The sequence below is a fragment of the Apodemus sylvaticus genome, chromosome 19 (assembly GCF_947179515.1).
Source record: "Apodemus sylvaticus chromosome 19, mApoSyl1.1, whole genome shotgun sequence".
Classification (NCBI taxonomy): domain Eukaryota; kingdom Metazoa; phylum Chordata; class Mammalia; order Rodentia; family Muridae; genus Apodemus; species Apodemus sylvaticus.
In genome coordinates, this window is record NC_067490.1 from 59,421,684 (window position 1) to 59,447,349 (window position 25,666).

At 36.8% G+C, this 25,666-nt stretch overlaps 1 protein-coding gene across 1 annotated transcript; it reads left to right on the forward strand.

Annotated features, from left to right (window-relative positions):
- Positions 1 to 13,664: 13,664 nt before the first annotated feature.
- On the forward strand, positions 13,665 to 14,606 carry LOC127669369 (olfactory receptor 14J1-like). Its single transcript, XM_052163178.1, has one exon. The coding sequence runs from the start codon at positions 13,665 to 13,667 to the stop codon at positions 14,604 to 14,606; it is 942 nt and encodes a 313-aa protein (XP_052019138.1).
- Positions 14,607 to 25,666: the final 11,060 nt, after the last annotated feature.

Below are 25,666 nucleotides of genomic sequence, written 5' to 3' on the forward strand. Positions count from 1 at the left end.
CCATCTACAACTAACTGATGCTTCAAACTAGGCAAAGCTCTACACAATGCAACCCATCAAATATGCAGTAAGGTTTTGCAAAACCCTATAATTGCATTTCTCCCAATAACTTTCAAGAAACCATGAGGATTGTTTTTGGGAGCAAAACAGATGAATGCTTCATTTTCTGTGAAAAAGAAAGTGATTTTTATGGAGTGAACCAATTTTTCTATAGCAGCACCTGTGCCCTGGTTATACTCAATATTCATCTGTATCTGGTGATTCCTTAACACAAACACAAAATTTCATGTAGAAGAAATATTTCTGTATATATATATTTCCACCATTAGTCTAACTGATAAATTATAAATCATTTGATATTAACTATTATAATAAACAATGACGGACAAGTGTATAAATTCCTACATTATTTTTCTACTATAAATTGTGTATTATTTTGGCCTGTCAGAAATGCACAGTTTTGCTACATAGTAGCCCTTTATCTATGGTACTCAGACTAGCAGCTGTCCCTTCTCAAATGGCTAAATTAGAAACACAGTGTGGTGCCCAGGATTCTGAGCTGTAATCGGATCTCTGGAAGATACACAGGTCTAATAAGGACTAAAAACAACTGATCTGGGACAACCAAACTTCAAGCTCACAAAATCCTTCAACAGCTGTTTGGAAATTTTAGTGACTCTATGTCCCAGGTGACATGGAGTCAAAGTAAATGAACTAGCTTGGTCTAAGTCCAAACTTCCATTTCAAAGGAAAGTACACCTCTAAGTCCACCCCATTTCCTCAAGAAGACAGCTCACCACAATTGTTCTCTAGGGATATAATAAGGTTTAAAAATTTGCAATTGCAAACAAGAACTGTCAGAAACTGCAGATCAGCTTGAAGAGCTACACACACAAGACATCCTGGAGTAAGTTTGGCCAATTTGGATGAGGAAACAAGTATTTTATGGAAATTCTATCACAACCTTGCAATAGTTTGGAAAATCAAGATTATCATTATAACAAGGAAGCAAGGACGCCTTACTGAAAATAAACAGGTTTCTAAAATTCATGTAAACATAATAAGAGATCATGTGAGAAGACTAGTGAATGAGAAAAGTTAACATGTTACATTTCTGCATATGTGACATTTCTGTAAACAGTTAAAGCACTTCTTCAAAGCTCTCAGATGTCAAAAACAGACAGCACAAGGTAGACTAGCTCAATGTGATTGTTACTCTGTACCTGTGTCTGTTTTGAGATGTGTACATTTTTACAACTCAACCTCAATATTGCTATTTAAGTTACTAACCCTTAAAATTTTACTATTAAAATATTTAGCTCCAAGCTGATAAAACTACCTGTATAAATCAAGGGAGTCCTGTTTTAGGAAGGAGTCAAACATGCCTCCTGTCTCATATGTAGGAATGATCAGCATTACTCAGATTTCTTAGCTCTTAGTGCTGGATTCACATAACAGATTAAAAGATTAATATTAAATGAACCAGTTGTGTTTGTCAGATTAAAATGTTAATTTAAGTGAACCAATGTAAAATAAATTATGAACAATAATTATAAATATGTTTATCATTTGACCAACCTCAAAGAAAGACGCTATCAAAGCAAAGAATCCGAAAAGATGAAAACTGTGAGAAACATAAGGGAGATTTGTTCTGATTTCTTTTGTGTATATGAGGTGTTAAAGAAATCAAACAGTAAGAGGATATTCTAGAAAGATTCAAGTTATTACTGAGATACATAGAGTAGGAGACAAAAGACTTTCAAACACAAAAGTTGTACCAGATGATACAAAAGTTATTTAGTTTATTTAACAGTGATTTTTCCCCCTATAGATGGAGGATCTTCCCATGGAGATCACAGTGGTTTAAATTATCATGTCATGATTGGCTCTAGGACCACTTTAATTACAATCAAATTACAATGTCCTATCAAATAATTGAATGTATGTTTGGGATTATTTGGATCAAGTTCATTCTTACAAAAGAGGTGTGAGGGAGGTGGAGTGAGTTTGTTCTGTCACAAGAGAGATGTCACTTAATGTAAAATGCCTCAAGACTGAAAAAGATGACCTCAAATTTTATTCTGTAATTACATTTGTAAGCACACAATTTTTAGGTATATAAAAAATGTATCTGATGATATTTCACAGCACTAAAACTTCAAAAGACCAACAGAGCATATTTTCATTCATTGCACAAAACTCACTAGTGGAAAAAAAAAACATGTGGGAAGCTGACACACCATTAAATTCTCATCTGTCATCAAACACCAACATTCATCTTGCAAGGGAAGAATGATGGATTATTTTTAATCCCTCAAATATCAAAACAAATTACAATTAACTAAAACACAACTTCTATCTGAAACATAAATGACTTTAAATTTACAGTCTTTTATTGGATACTGGCCATTTTCTTCCACATCTTAAACTACCTCAAATCACCATCTGTCTTTGCAATTGTCTTTGCTTATGATAATTGCTAATAACTGTTTGATGGCTACACCTGAGGTTAGTAGTACAGGCTGGAGTGAAATAAAAACAGAATTCAAAGGGAAACAATTTGAGCTCTAAAACACTCCTTAAAATGAAGTAGGGTATGCAAATTGAGAGTGGGATGTGAATATTAGCCTTGTACAAGTGTTTTTGTTCTTGATTTCAATAATACCCACATGGTAATTTAAGAGCAGTAAAACTATCATTTTTACACTTGATATGACCAATAACCTCTTGCAGTAACAGTTTTGTTCACTAAGAGAGAATAGCTGTTTCTAGTGGACACCCAAACATATTTTAATTTCTGGTATATTTCTTATAAATGCCCATTTCATTTGCCACAATGGTATTTAATTCTATGTTCAAAAACTTCTCATCCATAGTCTATCACTGTGTGTTTATTGATGACTTAAAGAAAATCAATGGGTTTCAACTGTGGGCGTGCAACAGTGCTTTTTCATGGAGCAAACACAACCACATTCCTTGAGAGAACCAGTGATGGACCACATGTACATGTACCTGTAACTACTGCTTTATGAGTGGATAGTGTGAGATCTATGGAGATGAGAAAAATGAGCTCTCACTTATGTTTATCAGCAAGTACAGTATAGATAGATGATAGATAAATACAGAGATAATAGATCTAGATAGAATATAATATAGTATATACAGCAATTATTAAAATAAATTTTAATAAATAATGCCTAAGGGTCCTTCTACTGCATTTAATATATTATTCTATTCTCCAGCTCCTAAGACAACTTCTGTAACCAAAATAATTATGGAAAATATAACCACAATGAATAGATTTCTCCTCCTGGGTTTCTCTGACAACCATGACCTGCAGATCTTGCATGCTTTGTTCTTCTTGGTGACATACCTATTCGGCTCAGCAGGTAACTTCATAATTATCACCATCACATCACTGCATCCACAGCTCCACTCTCCAATGTATTACTTTCTGAAGCACCTTTCCATTCTGGACCTCTCATCCCTCTCTGTCCCAGTTCTCTAGTATGTTGACAGTTTTCTGGCAGGAAGTGGCTATATTTCATATGGACAGTGCATGCTGCAGATTTTTTTCTTTGAAGCTTTTGCCTGGGGTGAGATGGCCATTCTCACAGTGATGTCATATGATTGTTATGTGGCTGTTTGCTTTCCACTCCACTATGAGGTCATCATGTGTCCCAAAAAGTGTACATGGGCTGTGACAGGAGTATGGCTAAGCACTGGCATTCTAGGAACCCTGTATATAGCAACCATATCCGTTATCAGATTCTGTAGGGCCAAAATAATTCACCAATTATTCTGTGATGTCCCCCAGTTGCTCAAGCTCTCCTGCTCTAATGATCAACTTGTAACAATGGGAGTGGTCAATTTTTTGTCTGTAATGGCCTTTGTCTGCTTTATTGGGATTGTCATCTCCTATGTCCACATACTTTCCACAATTCTCAGGATGCCCTCTACTGAAAGCAGGTCTAAGGTCTCCTTTACTTGCCTGCCACATCTTTTGGTTGTTTCATTGTTTCTTTCTACAGGAACCTTTGCATATCTAAACCCAACCTCAGACTCTCCAACTGCTTTGGAGTCCTTATTATCTATCTTTTACACAGTACTACTTCCAACAATCAACCCTGTTATTTATAGTCTGAGAAATGAGACCATAAAGAGTGTTGTAGGGAAGTTACTGTTGAGTACAAAATTCACTGTTAGAATCATTTTGCCTTGTTGCTACTGACTGTTCGTTTATATAAAGGATAGGATTTCTTTAAACTGTAATGTTAATGAAGGATGATGTTTGGGTTTTTTTTCTATAGATAAACTACATTATATAACACTCATCCTTAAGGAAGTACAATGTCTTATTTCTTTGCATTTTAATACAAAAACTGTTCTTTCTTCAAATTAATAAAGATATTAAAAGCCTTGTAATAGATTCACCACTTACCTGCTAATGCATCCACACAGAAACACACACAAACACACACTGACATTCTCAGTATATTTCATAATGCTTTAAAGAGACAATATTACAATAATAAAAAGAATGAAAGTAATACTCTTAACCCCATTTTCACTCACCAACTAATAATTTTTAAGTCAACCATTTATTTTGGAATTTTTATTTTAAACTCATTTTAACTATCCATATAGATATTGGTATAAATGTATATGATATCACTAGGTAAACATGCATGATATTACAGTTGTACTTTTCCTAAAGTAGTTTTCAATGCATATTAAAATTTATCTATATATACTGCCTCTTGCATTTATAAATATCTCCAATATTATTATAAAGAATAATAACAAGTTTATTCTTTATAACTTTAAAGAATAGATTGATTGAGTCAAAGTATGCCAGGAACCTCCCAGGCTGTAGTGTATTGAAAGGAGATACAGAGACAGACTCAAGTGTAGCTTTAAAGACTGATGGTCTCCAGATGTTCTAGCTCACTAACTATGCTCAATGTTTGTTGATAGCTTCTAAAAAGTCTTAAAAACTTTTTAGTTCTTTCTGAGAGTTAAAAGCTACTGGCTTAGGTGATTAATGCCTGTAGCCTAACAGTGGGGATTAAGTAATGAATTAATTGCTAGAGCCTTTTCCCTTGTATCCGAATACCTCTTGCTTGTCAGGCTAGAGGGAAGTTTGGAACAGTTAAACTTCTATTGAACCAGGTGAAAAGAATCACTCTTGCAGAAGGAAAAGAACTTTTACACAAGCAAATATGAATTAAATGCACATAAATTCATATACAGATTCATGCATACAAATTTCTTAAATCTACATTCTAGGCCCAGCTTACATTCATTCTCATAATTACATTCTTAACAGACACATACTTACATATGCATTTGGAGCAAAAGACAAAGCATCAATGCAGAAATAACTCACTCATTCTGGATGAAAAATGAGCATATTATTGCATAGAGAGGACAAAGCTTCTACCATTTTACTTACAAATGAATTAAACACAAGTCTGTAAGAAGGATTCGTACACTTTCATAAGACTAAATCTGCATTAGTATTAAGAAAGGACCTGTTCTGTCCCATGGTAAGGAGAAGTCTGCCTGTGCCTTCTGCTCTCTCTGCAGCTGCTCTTTTCCTCTTTCCCTATGCATTCTGTATCTTGCCTTCTTGGTTGTAAAAGTTGCCTTATAATTTCTAATTGTATGTTTTTTGTGTTATTCATTGATTGCTTTGAGGATACCTCTCTTCTTAATTTTTTCCTACTTGAAGCTTTGCTTTTGAGTGGTTATCCTTCAGAGAACATGAACATGCACAAACACTGCCTTGGGCAAACACTTGGGCAGGATCCTTTTATGACAGTCTGAGCTCAGGAGAATTAGTGTGCACAGTACTTTTTCTTACATAAATATCACAAGACTTAGGCTGTACCCTTTTGTGAGAGATGAAATTATGCATACTGACCAAAGATTAAATTGAATATCAGTAACATATAAAGTACTTTTATGTCAATCATCTGGCAATCTTATTATTGTACCCATTATAGCATTTCTGCTATACTTGTTTCCAGTACACTTTATTTTCTTTAACAGTGTCTACAAATACAAGCATGTGGTACTTATAACTTAATTCCCTGTGATTTACTGTTTCATCATTAGTTGTTAATCTGTTGCTGTGCCTAAGTAGGATATATTCAAAGGCAAAATATGCACAGGGAACAGACCTGAAATCTCATGCCGCCTAGGATTTACAGTAAAGGGGATATCCATCCCCTTTATAGGAGTAAAAATTTACAGCTACTACAAAAATCACTGTGGGTGTTCCTTGGGAAGTTGGAACTAGATATTTCTCAGGATCCCACTATACAACTCATGGGCATACACAAAGGAATTTAATCCTACTACAGAGATTGTTGCACACACATGTTCACTGAAACTCTATTCATAACACCTAGAAATTTGAAATGGCCTTGATAATTGTAAGTGGATGAATGGATGAAGACAATGTGGTACATTTACACAATAGAATATTTCTCAGTCAATAAAATGAAAATATTTAGGAAAAATCATTCTGAGTAATGTAACCCAGACCCCCCAAATATAAGTTTGGTATGCTATATATTCACTTGTATTTAGATGCTACCTGTTAAATCATTGATATTCCAGCTACAGTCTACATAGGCATAGAAGTTAGGCATATACAGTTAGGGACTAGGGAGTTTATCTACCTAAGAATGGAAAATACAATAGATAGTTATAGATGTATATGGCAGGCACTGGGACAAGAGTATCAAACACAAGAGGAAGAAATAAATTTGGTATGGTATATATTCACTTGTATTTGGATGCTGCCGGTTAAGTCATTGATAATCTAGCTACAGTCTTCATAGCCATAGAAGTTAGGTATAGAGTAAGCAAATAAGACTTGTATCTACCTAAGAATGGAAAACACAATACATAGTTATGGGTATATATGGTAAGAACTATGACAGGCATATCAAACACACAGAAAAAGAGAAAAGGAAGTTGAGTCAGGAAATGCAAGAAAGTACAGATAAACCTCTGCATCATCTGAGGGGTGGGATGGAAACTTAATACAGTACAAGCTTCCTGAAATATATACATATATGAAGGCAACCAATAAAACTGACAACAGTGGAGACAGAATTTATCTCTCATCCCCTAATGGGTCTTCCAGTAACAGGAACGGGTTAATTTAATGGTTTTGATGTTTGTGGTACTAAAAAGTACACCGAAGAGTTTCCAGAGAAGTTAGGTAAATGGTAACCCAGACACAAGCCTTTCTATCTACAATACTGCAATATATGTAAGATACATTAATAAAATGGTGGCACATAAGTTGTGAGAGTAACCAAACATTGGACAAGATGGAACCCATCTCTGACACCGTTGGACGCCCAAGAACCCGAAACTTGATGCACTAGTGATATAGATAAAAACTCAGTACTGCAAAGGGGATATAGCAATAAGATTATTTCTTGGAGTATTCTGCAGAATTTGAGGACTAGTGCCTTGCTCAGCATCTTCAGAGAAGCTTCCACATGCAATGGGAACAAAGACAGAGATTCACAACTGGACAGTATACAGAGAATGAAAACCGTAGAAGCACTCACTCCTAAATGGGGAATTTCTTATCAATTCTCTCCATCAGAGCTCAAAGAATCCTTCAAAAGAGGAGACAAAAATAAGGTAAGAGTTAGAGGGGATGAAAGAGTATAAGAGCCAGAGAGGATGAGGGCACTAAGGAAATGAGACCTTCTAAACACAGGAGTACTAAAGCACTTGTGAACACCCAGAGACTGTGGTAGGATGCACAGGGCCTGCACAGGTGCACCAGATGGGGGTCCCAGCACCGAGAAGAGAGGTAGACACAGTTCCTATCCCTAACCCAGAAATAAAAATGCAAATGTAAATTCGTTTTCCCCAGCAGAGTCTCACTCTAAAAACAAAATCAATAACAAAAACAACCAAAAAATATCAAACAAACAAGCCCATTGACACTTAATGATAATCAGCTATGCTTGCAGGTAGGAGCCTAGCATAACTGTCATCTGAGAAACTTCAAGCAGCAGCTGATGGAAACTGATGTAAACTATAGCAAAACATTTGGTAGGTCTGAAGGAGTATTGTGGAAGACTCAGGAAAAGGATTGAGTGCCCCAGAAGAGTCATGGTCACCTCAAGAAGATCTATAGAGCCTGGGCCTATTGAGGATCAAAGAGTCTCTACCACCAACCAAAGAACATCCATAGACTGGACGTAGCCCCCTACACATGTGTAGCTTGATCTTCATAGCAGTCCCATAACAACTGGAGCTGGTGCTATCTCTGTCTCAGATTCTGTTGGATGTCTTTGGATTTCATTCCCCTAGCTGGGTTGCCTTGTCTGGCCTCAACGGAAAAGGATGCACTTAATCCTGAGTTAAGCTGGTATGCTAAAGTGCTTATCATAGGAGGCTTCCACTTTTCTAAAGAAAGTGGGAGGATGGAATAAGGAAGGGAGTTGGAGCATGGGACTGGAAATAAATGAGGTAGGGGGACCATGATCAGAATGTAAAGTGAACATATTTATTGTAAAAGAGAAAAAAAAGCCCACAATGTCATCTTTGGAGGTTGTATGTCTCATGATTTGTCAGGGCATTTTTCATAACCTTACAGGACCTTTTTATATGTATTATGGCTTCTGGTTTTGATTTTTTTGTGGAATCCATGGGTGCTGTGAGTGAACCTGTGTATGCGTGCATTTACTTGCATTTCACATGATTTTCCCTTGGCTGTATTTCTCTGCTTTACTGTGTGTGTGTGTGTGTGTGTGTGTGTGTGTGTCTGTGTCTCTGTGTCTCTCTGTCTCTGTGTGTGTGTGTGTGTGAGAGAGAGAGAGAGAGAGAGAGAGAGAGAGAGAGAGAGAGAAGGAAAGAGAGGGAAAGAGAGGGAAAGAGAGGGAAAGAGAGGGAAAGAGAGGGAAAGAGAGGGAAAGAGAGAGAGAGAGTGCGTGTGTATCTGTCCTGTTCTAATTTTTTGGTTTTATTTTATTTTATATTTTATTATTATTTAGATGTCTGGCAGTATGGTCCAATGAGAGAAAATTGTGGAACTGGATTGTAGGCAAAGTAAGATGGAACTTGGAAGCATTCGGAAAGAGGATATCATAATATTATATTATATTTTGTCTTATTGCATTTTTCTTTTTTATATAGACTACTAGTCTTTATGTGATAGTTTTGCTCCTTGCTTCTTTGTGGAAAATGTTTATCAGCTGTAAGAGCTCCCTGGTGAAACTTTTAGGATCACTTGTATATGCCATTATATCATCTGAAAATAAAGAAACTTTGACTTCTTCCATTCTTTTTTCTTCTTCTTTTTATTAGATATATTCTTTATTTACATTATAAATGATTTCCCCTTTCCTGGTGCCCCCTTTCCCAAAAGTCCCATAAGCCCTGTCCCCTACTCCTGCTACCCAATCAACCCCCTCCTGCTTTCCCTGACCTGGTATTCCCCTACACTGCTGCATCAAGCCTTTCCAGGACCAGGACATCTTCCCTTACTATTTTCTCCCCTTAGTCTCCTATAATTGTCTTACTGTTCTTGATAACACTGCCAATACTATATTGAAAATATCTTGAAAGATTGATCAGTTTTGTCTTTTTAGTGAAATTTCTTCGAGTTCTTCTCCATTTAAGTTGAACTTGACTGTGGGTGTCCTGTAAATTGCCTTTATTATGATTTAACTATATTCCATTTCTCAGGACCTGTGGTGGTAGGGTTCCTGGGTTCTGGTGAGAAAATGTGGTGCTGTCTGTTTGATCATGTTTTCATTCTGTTATCTAAGAAACTAGATTTGTGGCGATTGTGATTCTAGGTGTTTATATCTTGTCTTGTTTTGGTATAGTGTGTTTTCCACTCCTTGGATCCTGCTGCCTTCACTGTATCTTAGGAGCATGTGATAGCTGTGGGTTGCCTGATACAGAGTTTTTTTGTGTCCCTGCCAGGTGGGGACACTGTGGATTGCCAGAGAGAATGTTTTTCCAGGTGTTATGAGGTGATAAAAATGAATGTGGATAGGCTAGGAGAGTGGGGGTGAAAAATCCACAGGAGTGGGGGAAAACCGGGTCTGCCCCAAGTGTCTGTGGAGTCCACAGGGGAAGGAAAGAGGGTAGACAGGTCTCTTAAGCTGACTCCTGCACAATGGAAATGAGATTGGAAAATTGGAAATGGAGGTCTGGAATGACAGTGAAGATCACATACTTGGTTCATTTATCAGTATAGAAATACCAATATAAATACCCGTAGAGATATAGCTTGGTAGTACAGCTGGACTTATTCTTTAGCAATGGAAAACAACAGTAATAGAAAAAGCAATATTAGGATCCATTTTGTCCCTCAATTCTATTGTTTTCAGGAAAGTATATAGGTATCATCTATCTAGAACTAACTGATGCTTCAAAATCTCTACACAAAGCAACCCATCCAATGTGCAGAAATGTTTTGGCAAAATTACATAATTGCATTTCTATGATAATTTTTAAGAAATCACGAAATTTTATTTGTAGCAAAACAAATTAATGCTTTGTGTTCTGTATAAAGGAATAATTAATTTTTAAGAAGTGAGCCAATTTTTCTATAGCAGCACCTGTGCACTGGCTCAGCACTCATCTGATGATTCCTTAACACATACTCAAAACCTCACATACAAAAATATTTATGTAGATTTCTATCATGGATCTAACTGATAAATTATAAATCCTTTGATATTAACTGTTAGAATAAACAGTGATGGACAAATGTATAAATTCCAACGTTATTTTCCTATTGTAATTTATATATTATTTCTGGCCTGTCAGAAATGCACAGTTTTGCTACACAGTAGCCCTCTACTATGGTATTCATACTAACCTCTGCCCCTCCTTCAATGGCTAAATCAGAAACACTCAATGTGGTGCCAAGGGTTCTGATCTCTAATCAGATCTCTGGGAGATTCACAGGTCTAATAAGGACTAAAAGCCATTGAAATGGAACAACCAAACCTCAAGCTCACAAAATCCTTTAACAGCTGTGTGGAAATTGTAGTGACTCCATGTCACCTGGGAGTAACTGAAGTAAAGTAAATGAAGTAACTTTGTCTAAATCCAAATTTCCATTTCAAAAGACAGCACACCTCCAAGTCCATCCCTTCTCTGCAAGAATACAGCTCACCACAATTGTTCTCTAGGGACGTAATATGATTTAAAAGTCTGCAATCATGCACAAAAAATATGAGAAATTTTTGATCAGCTTGGAGAGCCACATACACAAGTCATCCTGGAGAGAGTTTCTGGAACTTGGATGAAGAAAGATAAGTATTTAATGGAAATTCTAATACAACCTTAAAACTTTAGTTTGGAAAAGCAAGGTTATCACTATAACAAGGAAGCAAGGGCAATTTACTGAAAATAAACCAATTTTAAAAAATTCACATAAACATAATGAGAGAAGACTGCTGAATGAGAAAAGTTAGCATGTTATGTTCTTCACATGTTACACATCTGTAGACAGTTAAAGCACTTCTTCAACAGCTCTCAGATATCAACATTACAGACAGTCCAAATAGCCATGTTCAATGTGATTATTACCCTCTCCCTGTGTGTTTTTTGGTTTGTATAAATTATTATAACTCGATGTCAATATTGTTACTTAAGCTATTAACAGGTAATTTTTTTCTGTTTAAATGCATAACTGCAAATGATGAAACTATTGGTGTGGATCAATGAACACCTATTTTAGGAAGGACTCAAACATGTCTCCTGACTGATTTCTATGAATGGCCAATATTACTGAGCTTTCTCAACTAGCAGTGTATTGATTTGATTTGTCAGACTAAAATATTAATATTAAATGAATGAGTTTGATTTATCAGATAGAATTGTTAATTTAAATGAACCAATATAAAATTTATTATGAACAGTAATTATAGGTATGTTTATCATTTTACCAACCTCAAAGAAATATACTATCAAAGAAAAGAATTTGAAAGGATGAAAACTGAGAAATATTTGGGAGATCTTTGATTTGCACTGATCTCTATTCTATATATGAAGTATTTAAGAAATCAAACAGTATGAGGATATTCTAGAATGATTCAAGTTATGATTGAGGTACACAGGGTAGGAGACAAGAGGCTTTCAAATATAAAAGCTGAACCAGATAATACAAATTTATCTAATTTATTTAACAGTGTTTTATTTTCTCATAGGTGGTAGATCTTTCTGTGGAGCACACACTGGTTTGAATTCAGCCTCATGCTGCCACAGGTCTAGGGTCTTAGTTTCTAATATCATGTTTGGCTATAAGATCACTTTAATTACAATCAAACTCCAACATCCTGTCAGGTATTTGGATATAGGTTCATTCTTTGAGAAAGAGGTGTGAGCATGCTGGACTGAGTTTTTCTTGTTACAAGAGATGCTATTAAATGAAAAATGCCTCAAGATTGAAAATAGTGCTCTCAAATTTTCTTCTGCAATTGCTTTTGTAAGCACACAAATTTTAAGAAAATGTGAAACTATGTGATGAAATTTGATTTTATTTTGTTGCCTAGAGTTCACTAATGGAACAACAACAACAACAACATCAACAAGAAAACCATGCAGAACGGTGATAATTCATTTTATGCTCATCATCTCCCAAACACCAACGTGCAACTTGCAAGAAGAGAATGATGGGTTATTTTCAATCCCTCAAATAAGAAAAGGACCATGAACTAAAGCAAGAGTTCTATTGGAATCACCAATGACATTAAATTTGCAGTCTCTTATTGGATATTGGCCATTTTCCTCTCATCTTAAACCATTTCAAGAAATCACTATCTGTCCTTGCAATTGTCTTTTCTTTTGATAAGAGCTAAGAACTCTTTGGTAGCTACATCTGAAGGCAAGTACTAGTGATAGTAGTTAAATTCAAATGGAAGCTGCTTGTCCCCAAAATACCCCATAAATAAAATAAGTTATCTAATTTGAGTGCACCATGTGAGCATTCCCTTTACACAAACATTTTTCTTTTGATTTCAATAACTCCTGCATAGTATTCAAAAGCATTTTATACTTCATTCAACAATAACTAATATTTTCTTGCTATAATGACATTATTGTTTTCTAAGAGAGACTAGCTGTTTCCAGTGGATAAGCAAACCATATTTTAATTCCTGGTATATTTTTTAAAAATGCCTATTTCAACTGGTAACATGGTACCCTGTTTGAGCTATACATAACCAGTCCTATCTATGTTTAAAAACCCATTCCACAGTCCTTCCATCACTGACTGGCTATTGAGGACTTAAAGAAAAGGAATGGGTTTAAATTGTGGCAGTGAAACAGTGCTTTTAAAGGGGGCAAACAAAAACACATTCCTGGAGAGGACCAGTGATGGATCACATCTACACCTGTAGGTATATGAATGGATAGTGAGAGTTCTATGGAGATGAGGAAAAAAATGTGTTCTCACTTAAATTTCTCAACAAGTGTAGATAGATGATAGAGATAGATAAATAGAAAAATGTATAGATAGTAGATGTTAGATAGTATGATGAGACTAATTATTGAAATAAATATTAATGAACACATAACTATTGCCTAAATGTCTTTCTGCTAAATTTAACATACTGCTTTATTTTCCAGCTGCCATCACAAATTTTGTTTTCAAAACAATTATGAAAAATATAACTACAGTGAGTGGATTTCTCCTCATGGGTTTGTCTGACAACCATGACCTGCAGATCTTGCATGCTTTGCTCTTCTTGGTGACATACCTATTTGGCTCAGCAGGGAACTTCATCATTATCACCATCACAACACTGGACCCACAGCTCCAGTCTCCAATGTATTACTTTCTGAAGCACCTTTCCATTCTGGACCTCTCATCTCTTTCTGTCACAGTTCCCCAGTATGTTGACAGTTCCCTGGAACGAAGTGGCTATATTTCATATGGACAGTGCATGATTCAGGTTTTTTTCTTCACAGCTTTGGCCTGGAGTGAGATGGCCATTCTTACAGTGATGTCTTATGACCGCTATGTGGCCATCTGCCTTCCACTGCACTATGAGGTCATCATGAGTCCCAGAAAGTGCACTTGGGCTGTGGGAGCTGTGTGGTTAAGTGGAAGCATCTCTGGAACTTTATTTGCAACAAGTGTACTCTCTATCAGATTCTGTGGTGACAGAATAATTCACCAATTCTTCTGTGATGTCCCCCAGTTGCTCAAGCTCTCCTGCTCTAATGATTACCTTGCAATAATGGGAGTGGTTAATTTCGTGGATGTAATGGCCTTTGTCTGCTTTGTTGGGATTTTCATCTCTTATGTCCACATATTCTCCACAGTTCTCAGGATGCCCTCTGCTGAAAGCAGATCCAAGGTCTTCTCTACTTGCCTTCCCCATCTCTTTGTTGTCTCATTGTTTCTTTCTACAGGAACCTTTGCATATCTAAATCCAACCTCAGACTCTCCAACTGCTTTAGAGTTTTTATTCTCTATCTTTTACACAGTACTACCTCCAACTCTCAACCCTGTTATTTACAGTCTGAGAAATACGACCCTAAAGAGTGTTGCAAGGAAGTTATTGTTTAATACAAAATTCGCTGGTTGGAATCATTAGGCCCATTGTTTATGACTGTTTAATTATACCCATGAATGATTTTAGTCACTGGGTTTTCTTCAAACTCTAATGAAGAGGAATGTTTTGTTTTATTTTCCTATACATAAACTATGTTATAAAATCATGTACTTATGGAAGTATATTGTTTTATTTCTTTGCAGTTTTGCATGAAATGTGTTGTTTCTTCAAATTGATAAAACATTTTAATAGCCTTGTAATATAGATTCACTACTTTTTACTTTCTAACACATAAACATGCAGTCATACTGACAACTTCAGTATATTTCTAACACTTTTGCAGAGGCAAAATTACAAAAAGTAAAACACAAACATAATACTAATAGTCCTAGGTCCACTACCAGGTTATAAATTTAAGTCAATAATTTATTTTCCAATTTTTATTTTAAAATTATTTTTGTCTAGTAGTATACATTTGGTTTAAATGTATATGATATCAGTAGATGAATTTGCATAGTCTTACAGTTGATATTTTCCTGAACTACAGTTTTCATTTATATTAAAATTTGTCAGTATATATTCCCTCATTTTTCCTATTTTAAATATATTCAACAGTTAATTATTGTTAAGTCATTTGATACATGCACCTGTAATTACCAAGCTTTGTCTGTATAATTCTAAAGAATAGGTTTATTGGATTAAGTATACAACATATTCAACTTTCTTAACTGATGTGACCAATAGGGTTTGTACAATTAAGTCATTTATGTGTCAATTAAAGATGTAGGTCCTGGATTCCAGAACAGGGAAGTAGGAAGGGGTGGATGGAAGAACAGGGGGACAGAAGAGGGCTAATGGGATTTGCGGGGAGTGGGGACCCAGAAAAGGGGAAATCATTTGAAATGTAAATAAAAAATATATCAATAAAAAAAAGATGTAGGTCCTAAGCACTTCTAAAGCTCTCATGATTTTACTTGTTCATGAACAACTATGGATACAGCCAGAAACTCAGAGGTGGATGAAATCCTGCCAGATGTCTGTCACATGGTGGTAAATAGCACTGGAATCTGATAAGATTTGCATTTTAGTAATAATTCTAATTTACCTTTGCAAAATTTCTTCAAATGTGTGTTAGCTCAACAGATCAAGCACAATAATAATACTTGTGAGTTTTCATATTACTAAAATCTTATATATTTCTTTTCTTTTTGTAAGAAGCTTCATAAGAATGATAATCCCTCATTTTAACGTAGTAAAACAACTCTTCAGTCCCTATTTCTGTTATTCAGGACATTTTTTCTATCTAGATGTTGTATATAGTATATGTAGTCTTAGATTACCTGTAAGAACAAAAGTTGGTCAGTCTAGATTTTCAAGATACAACCACAAATGACTTTTCGTCAGGCCTTTTACCTGCTCAGACATTGGCCTGTTATTTCCATCTTCAGAGGCATGTGAATTCCATTTGATTCCTTTTGAGTTGCATATTTTCAGAAATATTTGTGCTAACCTGTTATTTTATTAATTTTCTGAATTACAACATAAGCAAATCAATTCCATTTCCTACCTTTATATTTTAGATTTATTTACATGAGCATTCATTTATAAATTTTGGTTGACAACATATTGGCTTATTATTACCAAATGATATGGGTAAGTAGCTAATATTTGGTTTATAAGTATTTTGTTGTCTTTTGTCCTAGATATGTTGAATGTCTTCATTTTAGTAATAAAGTTACTTTCTTTGAAGTTATTGATCTTTCAAATACATAAAACAATTTTGGGAATGTTGTGTTCTTTGACATTAAATAGTTTGCCTTTTTTCTTTTTCTTTTTTTTATTCAATATATTCTTTATTTACATTTCAAATGATTTTCCCTTTCCTAGATCCCTCCTCCCTGAAAGTCCCATAAGTCCTCCTCCCTCCCCCTGTTCCCACTTCCACCCCTTCCCACCTTCCTGTCCTATTATTCCGCTACACTGCTACACTGAACCTTTCCAGAACCAGGGGCCACTCCTTCCTTCTTCTTGGACATCATTAGATATGTGGATTGTGTCTGGGTATTCCAAGCTTCTAGGCTAATATCTGCATAGTAGCAAAAGCTTTGTTGCAGACCCCAAACAAAAAAAACATGTGTAATTCTTTTAAAAAAGAATACATTTCTCAATGCTTGTTATGTATTTGCATTTGTGTGGTTCATTTACATATAATTTACTTTCTATTAATAGTAACTCTGTGATGAACAAGCAATCACCTGTGAATTCCATAAACATTAGACATTACTACCATTTTCTTCCAAGTGGCAAAACACTTCCTCTTCTGATTTTCCTATATCTAGAATGTAAAAAGAAGACCTAAGTTATTCCATTGGGTGCTCCAGCTGGAGACACCAGCTTAGAAAAAAACAGAAAGCAGAAGCTGAGCAGGAGCCATTTCTACCAAAGTTGGTGGGTTAGGTGCTCAGCTTTAGAAAGCAGTGTTCTGGAGTTCAGAATCCAATCTATAAATCAGTAAATCAATAGTCTGGCAATCATTATCTGAGTCAAGTTGTCAGCACTGGTCTGTGTTGGGCCATTCGTAGCCCTGGCCATTCGTAGCCCTGGCTTTATCTATTCCAAACTTGGTTACCTGCTTTCCAAAGAGATCTGGTAACATACCCAGTATGCTTTTGAAATCCTAATTAATAAAGTGAGAAAAAGAAAAATAGGGTGTATAGAAGTTAATCAGGTCATCAGCTTTTTAAATCCATATCAGTTTTGCTCCCCAAAGAAAGCTCAGATCAAATAATAGCTTTATTGTCCTTATGAATAACTTTTCTATTTATATGAAGAAATTCCTTGAACAATTTGAAAAAAAAAACAAAACAATAAGACATATCTCCAAATTTGATACAAACACAAAAGATAGATGACTAATCTTGTCTAATATATAATATTTATAACCTAATAATTTCAGGGTTTGGTGATAGAGTTAACGGCCAAAGGGAGCTAGAAAAAGCCTGAGTTTCAATGGGATGTCTTATATTTATTTTTCCACATGTTACATTACAGTTTCTCAGACTCATACTTAGAAAATGAAGTGAAATGTTTTTTCAATTTATTTTAAATAATATTACTTCCCTTAGTTCCCTCTGTATCCTTTCTCACTTCTTCATTGAAACATATTTGTTACATCACTTCCACAAACTTAAAATATTACTATTTTGAACACCCACTTGATCTGTAAAAGTGAGATGAAAGCATTACATATTCTCCAGGCTGGATTGTTCCCATACACAGAAGCTAGTTAGAGTATAAACAAGTGAGGCAGAAGGCAACTCTGCCTCTTACGTGGTTTCACTTTTTCCTCACTTTCTAATTATTTATTTAAAATTTGATCTTAAAATATAGTTTCACTTTTTCTACATTTCATTTCCTCCATCCAAATCAGCCCATGTACCCTATACTGGAGCAAAAATCAAGAATCAGAAATTGCAGGAATCAATAATTTATAAGTTTTTTGTTCTTGTTCATTATTTTTGGATACCTTATTATCTGTTTATTTTTTTCTTAAAGATTTATTAGGTTCAAGTGAAGATTTTTATGCAGAGAACATGAACATTCACAAACACTGCCTTGGACCAACACATATAGTGATGTAGATAACTCAGTATGGCTAAGGATATAGGTATAAATTTATTCCTTGGAGCATTTTGCAATATCTGTAGAAAAGTGCCTTGCTCAACATCTTCAGAGAAGCTTCCACATTCAATATATGGGAACAAAGACAGAGAGAGATTCACAACTGAACAGTGTACAGAGAATGAAAACCTTAGAAGCACTCACTCCTAAATGGAGTATCTCTATTAATTTTTTTCCTGGCAGAGCTCCAAAAATCCTACAAACGAGGAGTCAAAAAGAAGGTAAAAGTTAGAGGAGATGAAAAAGTATAAGAGCCAGAGGGGATGGAGGTCACTAAGGAAGTGAGGCCTTCTAAACATAGGAGTACTAAAGCACTTGTGAACACCCAGAGACTGTGGTAGGATGCACAGGGCCTGCACAGGTGCACCAAATGGGGTCCCATTACTGAGAAGCAGACAGAATTCTTATCTCTAGTCTGAAAGGCCAAATGAAGATAAAGCTTAAGCAAGTATACCCATGGTGTTTTCTTGTTCCAGATTTCAGCACCAATGAAGGGGAACCAAATGAAGGGGCTTGAAAAGAGAGGATTGGGGGTTAAGGGAGTGTGGCACGGTGGTGTGTGGGAAGGGGGTGCCCAGGCAGGCCCTTGTCCAGGGACTTCTTTTCCCTGAGCTACCACACACAGACAGGCATGGTACAGAATAGAGTTTATTCAGGGTAGAGGATGGGAGTTGGTACAGAAAGGCAGAGAGAGAGAGAGAGAGAGAGAGAGAGAGAGAGAGAGAGAGAGAGAGAGAGAGAGAGAGAGAAGAGAGAAGAGAGAAGAGAGGAGAGAGGAGAGAGGAGAGAAGTGGAGTGGAGGCCAGCCATGACCACGTGGAGGGGGGGAGGAGAGCCTAAGGGGCAGAGAGGTGAGAGCATGTGGGGGAGCAGAGAGAGAGCAAAGAGAGAGAGGAGGGGCAAGTAGCCCCTTTTATAGTGGGCCAGATCTATGGGGCAGGCATTCCTGGTTATTGCCAGGGAGGTGTTGGGTGGAGCTTACACAGAATACCAACATAGTCCAGAAATAAAAATGTGAATGGTAAGTTAGTTTCCCCCAGCAGAGTCTCACTCTGTAAACAAAATCGACAACAACAAAAATAAACAAAAATATCAAACAAAGAAATCCATTGACACTATTAATGATAATCAGCTATGGTTGCTGGTAGGAACCTAACATATCTGTTATATGAGAAACTTCATCCAGCAGCTGATGGAAACTGATGTAGAGACCCACAGCCAAACATTTGGCAGGGCTCAGGGAGTCTGGTGGCAGCCCAGGGAGAAGGATTGAGGGAACCAGTGGGGTCACCTCAAGAAGACCTACAAAGCCTGGGGCCATGGAAGCTCAGAGTCTCTATCACCAACCAAAGAGCATCCAAGGACTAGTCCTAGCCCCCCTACACATGTGTAGCTTGGGTCTTTATAGTGGTCCCTTAAGACTGTAGCATGGCCTATTTCTGACTCAGACTCTGTTGGATTCCATTCCCCTGGCTGGGCTGCTTTGTCTGGCATAGCGGGAAAGGATGCACTTAGTCCTGAGGCAACCTAGTATGCTAAAGTGGGTACCATGGGGGTGGGCGGTGGCACTTCCACTTTCTTGAAGAGAAGGGGTGGATGGATTAGAGAAAGGGGAGTTGGATCATGGACCTGGAAAGAGAGAAGGGAAAGGAACTGCGATCAGGATGTAAAATGAATATATTAATATAAAGGGGGAAAAACCTCAATGACATCTTTGAGTTTGTATGTCTCATGTTTTGTCAGGGCATTTTTCTTAACCTTACAGGTCCTTTGCATATGTATTATGGCTTCTGGTTTTGATTTTTTTATGGAATCCTATGGTGCTGTTCTTGAGCATGTGTATGTCTGCATTTACTTGTGTTTCATGTGAGTTTTCTTTGTATTTCTTCTGATTTACTCTCTCTCTCTCTCTCTCTCTCTCTCTCTCTCTCTCTCTCTGTGTGTGTGTGTGTGTGTGTGTGTGTGTGTATGCGTGCGTGCATGCGTGCATGCGTGCATTTGTGTCCTTTCCAATTTTTTTGGTTTTATTTTATACTATATTTAATTATTGTTATTTAGATGTCTGGTGTTTTGTTCTAATGAGAGACAGATTGTGGAACTGGATTGGAAGCGAAATAAGAAGGTACTTACAGGCTTTGGGAAAGGGAAAATCATAATATATTTGTCTTAGTCCATTTTTCTTTTATATATAGGCTACTTATCTTTATGTGTTAGTTTTGTTCCCTTCTTCTTTGCTAAAAATGTTTATCAGCTGTAAGAGTTCCCTGATGATACTTTTAGGGTCACTTGTATATGCAATCATAATTATCTATACATATAAAAAATGCTGGGCAGTGGTGGCACAAGCCTATAATCCCAGCATTAGGGAGGCAGAAGCTGGTGGATTTCTGAGTTCAAGGCCAGCCTGGTCTACAGAGTGAGTTCCAGGACAGCCAGGGCTATACAGAGAAATGCTGTCTCAAAAATAAAAAAAATAAATAAATAAGAGAGAAAGAAAGATAAAAGAAACTGACTTCTTCCATTCCTATTTTCTCCCCTCTGTCTCCTATAGTTGTCTTACTGTTCTTGCTAAGACTGCCAATAGTATATTGAAAACCTCTGGAGAGAGTGGTCAATTCTGTCTTTTTAATGAAATTTATTTGAGTTTCTCTCCATTTAAGACACCTGTACTGTGGGTGTCCTGCAAATTGCAAGGGAAGAATCATAGGTTATTTTTAATCCCTCAAATATCAAAACAAAGGACAATGAACTCAAACATGACTTCTATCTGAAACATAAGTGACTTTAAATTTACACTCTCTTATTTGATATTGGTCATTTTTCCTCCACATCTTAAACTATAAGAAATCACCATCTGGATCCCCAAGCAGTGCAGAGGGCCAGCGGTGCATCTAGAGGCCGGCCACGGGGAAGCACCTTGCTCAGGTGAGTTTGTCTGACCCGGCAAAGCAGAGGATCCATTTGGAGGCCTCTGGCAGAAGCCTTCTGGTCACCACCTCTGGCTCAGAAGCAGCTTGGGTCACGAGCCCTGTCCCCAAGTAGTGCAGAGGGCCAGCAGTGCATCAGAAGGCTGACCACAGGGAGGCTGCTTGCTCAGGTGAGTCCGTCTGACCTGGCAGAGTGGAGGATTCATCTGGAGGCCTCTGGCAGGAGCCTTCTGGTCGCCACCTCTAGATTAGAAGCAGCCTGGGCCACGCACCCCATCCCCAAGCAGTGCAGAGGGCCAGCAGTGCATCTGGAGGCCGGCTTCAGGGAGAAATTTTGCAAGGGTGAGTCCTGCATTGACAACAAGACCAACTAACCAAGTGAGATCTAGATGGCAAAAGGCAAACATAGGAACATTACTAACAGAAATCAAAGCAATATGGCAGCATCTGAACCAAATTCTCTGTTAATAGCAAGACCTGGATACCCTAACACACCAGAAAAGCAAGATTTGGATGTAAAATCACATCGTGGTCATGAAACTGTAACAAGAACACATGAAGGACATAAATAAATCTCTTAAGGAAATTCAGGAGAAAAATGATCAAAAGTTAGAAGTCCTTACAAGGGAAACACAAAAATCACTTAAAGAAATTCAGGAGAATATGGGTCAAATGATAGTAGCCAATAAGGAGGAAATGCAATAATCACCTAAAAAAGTACAGGAGAAATTTGATCAACAGGCAGAAGTAATGAAAGAAGAAACACAAAAATCTCTCAAAGAATTACAGGAAAACACAAACAAGCAAGTGAAGGAACTGAGCAAAAACATCCAGGATCTAAAATCAGAAGTAGAAACAACTAAGAAATCACAAAGGGAGACAATTTTGGAGATAGAAAACCTTGGGAAGAAATCAGGGACCATAGATGCAAATATCAACAACAGAATACAAGAGATAGAAGAAAGAATCTCAGATGCCAAAGATACCATAGAAACCATGGACTCAATGGTCAAAGGAAATGCAAAATGCAAAAAGCTTGTAACCCAAAACATCCAGGAGATCCAGGACACATTGAGAAGGCCAAACCTAAGGATTATAGGCATAGATGAGAGCGAAGATTTACAACTTAAAGGGCCAGCAAATATCTTTAATAAAATTATTAAAGAAGAAAAAAAGAAAACTTCCCTAATCTAAAGACAGAGATGCCCATGAATATGGGTTTAATCAAACCCAAAAGAAGATAACCAATCAAATATAAAAGATAACATCAAAAATGACAGGAAGTAATAATCACTATTCGTTAATATCTCTTAACATCAATGGACTCAATTCCCCAATAAAAAGACATAGACTAACAGACTGGATACATAAACAGGATCCTACATTTTGCTGATTACAGGAAACATACCTCAGTGTCAAAGACAAGCACTACCTTAGAGTAAAAGGCTGGAAGACAATTTTATGAACAAATGGTCTCAGGAAACAAGCCAGAATAGCCATTCTAATATCAGATAAAATTGGACTTTCAACCTAAAGTCATCAAAAGAGACACTGAGGGACACTTCTTGCTGGTCAAAGGAAAAACACACCAAGAAGAACTCTCAATCCTGAACATCTATGCTCCAAATGCAAGGGCACCCTCATTCATAAAAGAAACTTTACTAAAGCTCAAAGCACACATGGCACCTAACACAATAATTGTGGGTGACTTCAACCCGGCACTTTCCTCAATGAACCGATCAGGAAAACAGAAACTGAACAGGGACACAGTGAAACTAATTGAAGCTTTGCACCAATTAGAGTTAACAGATATATATAGAACATTTCACCCTAAAGCAAAAGAATATACCTTTTTCTTAGCACCTCATAGTACCTTTTCCAAAATCGACCATATAATTGGTCACAAGACAGACCTCAACAAATATAAGAAGATTGAAATAATTCCATTCCTCCTATCAGATCACTATGGAGTAAAAGTGGTCTTCAATAGCAACAAAAACAACAGAAAGCCCACATACACATGAACTCAATGATACCTTGGTCAAGGAAGAAATAAAGAAATTAAAGACTTTTTAGAATTTAATGAAAATGAAGACACAACATACCCAAATCTATGGGACACAATGAAAGCAGTGCTAAGAGGAAAACTCATAGCCCCGAGTGCCTCCAAAAAGAAAATGGAGAGAGCATACACTAGCAGCTTAATGACACACCTGAAAGTCCTGGAGCAAAAAGAAGCGAATTCACCCAGGAGGAGTAGAAGGTGGGAAATCATCAAACTCAGTGCTGAAATCAATCAAGTTGAAACTAAGAGAACCATACAAAGAATCAATGAAACCAGGAGCTGGTTCTTTGAGAAAATCAACAAGATAGATAAACCCTTAGCCAGACTAACCAAAGGGCACAGAGACAGTATCCAGATTAACAAAATTAGAAATGAAAAGGGAGGTATAACAACAGAAACTGAGGAAATTCAAAAAATCATGAGATCTTACTACCAAAGCCTATACTCAACACAACTGGAGAATCTGGAGAAAATGGACAATTTCCTAGACAGATACCAAACACCAAAATTAAATCAGGATCAAATAGATCATCTAAACAGTCTTATAACCCCTAAAAAATAAAAGGGGTCATAGAAAGTCTCCCAACCAAAAAAAAAAAAAAAAAAAGCACGGGACCAGATGGCTTCAGTGCAGAATTCTATCAGACTTTCATAGAAGACCTAACACCAATACTCTTCAAACTGATTCACAAAATAGAAACAGAAGGAACTCTATCCAACTCGTTCTACGAAGCCACAGTTACACTGATACCAAAACCACACAAAGATCCAACAAAGAAAGAGAACTTCAGGCCAATTTCCCTTATGAATATCGATGCAAAAATACTCAATAAAATTCTTGCCAACTGAATCCATGAACACATCAAAACGATCATCCAACATGATCAAGTGGGCTTCATCCCAGGGATGCAGGGATGATTCAATATAGGGAAATCCATCAATTCAATCCGCTACATAAACAAACTCAATGAAAAAAACCATATGATCATTTCATTAAATGCTGAAAAGGCGTTTGACAAAATTTAGCATCCTTTCATGCTAAAAGTCTTGGAATAAAAGGAATTCAAGGCCCATACCTAAACATAATTAAAGCAATATACAGCAAACTGGTAGCCAACATCAAACTAAATGGAGAGAAACTTGAAGCAATCCCACTAAAATCAGGAACTAGGCAAGGTTGCCCTCTCTCTCCATATCTTTTCAATATAGTACTTGAGGTCCTAGATAGAGCAATTAGACAACATAAGGAGGTCAAAGGGATACAAATTGGAAAGGAAGAAGTCAAATTATCACTATTTGCAGATGACATGATAGTATACTTAAATGACCCAAAAAACTCCACCAGAGAACTCCTACATCTGATAAACAACTTCTGCAAAGTGGCAGGTTATAAAAGTCAACTCAAGCAAATCAGTTGCCTTCCTATATTCAAAGGATAAGCAGGCTGAGAATGAAGTTAGGGAAATGACACCCTTCAAAATAGCCACAAACAATATAAAGTATCTTGGTGTGACTCTAACCAAACAAGTGAAAGATCTTTACAACAAGAACTTCAGGTCTCTGAAGAAGGAAATCAAAGAAGATCTCAGAAAATGGAAAAATCTGCCATGCTTGTGGATTGGCAGGATTAATATAGTTAAAATGGCCATCTTGCCAAAGGCAATATACAGATTCAATGTAATCCCCATCATAATCCCAACTTAGTTCTTCATAGAGTTGAAAAAAGAAATTCTCAAATTCATCTGGAATAACAAAAAACCCAGGATAGCTAAAACTATTCTCAACAGTAAAAGAACTTCTGGGGGTATTAGTATCCCTGACTTCAAGCAATACTACAGAGCAATAGTGTTAAAAACTGCATGGTATTGGTACAGGGACAGGCAAGTGGACCAATGGAATAGAATTGAAGACCCAGAAATGAATCCACACACTTATGGTCACTTGATCTTCGACAAAGCAGCTGAAAGCATCCAGTGAAAAAAGATAGCCTTTTCAGCAAATGGTGCTGGCTCAATTGGAGGTCAGCGTGCAGGAGAATGCGAATTGATCCATTCTTATCTCCTTGTACTAAGCTCAACTCCAAGTGGATCAAGGACCTCCATGTAAAACCAGACACACTGAAACTAATAGAAAAGAAACTGGGGAAAACCCTTGAGGACGTAGGCACAGGGGAAAAGTTCCTGAAAAGAACACCAATAGCTTACTCTCTAGAATCAAGAATTGACAAATGGTTATCTTCTTTTGGGTTTGATGGAAGAAGGTTACTATCTTGGCTTTTTCCAGCGTGAAGTTTCCCTCCTTGTATTGGTGTTTTCCTCTTATTATCCTTTGTAGGACTGGGTTTGTGGATAGATATTGGGTAAACTTGGTTTTGCCATGGAATATCTTAGTTTCTCCATCTACTGTGACTTAGAGTTTTGCTGGGTATA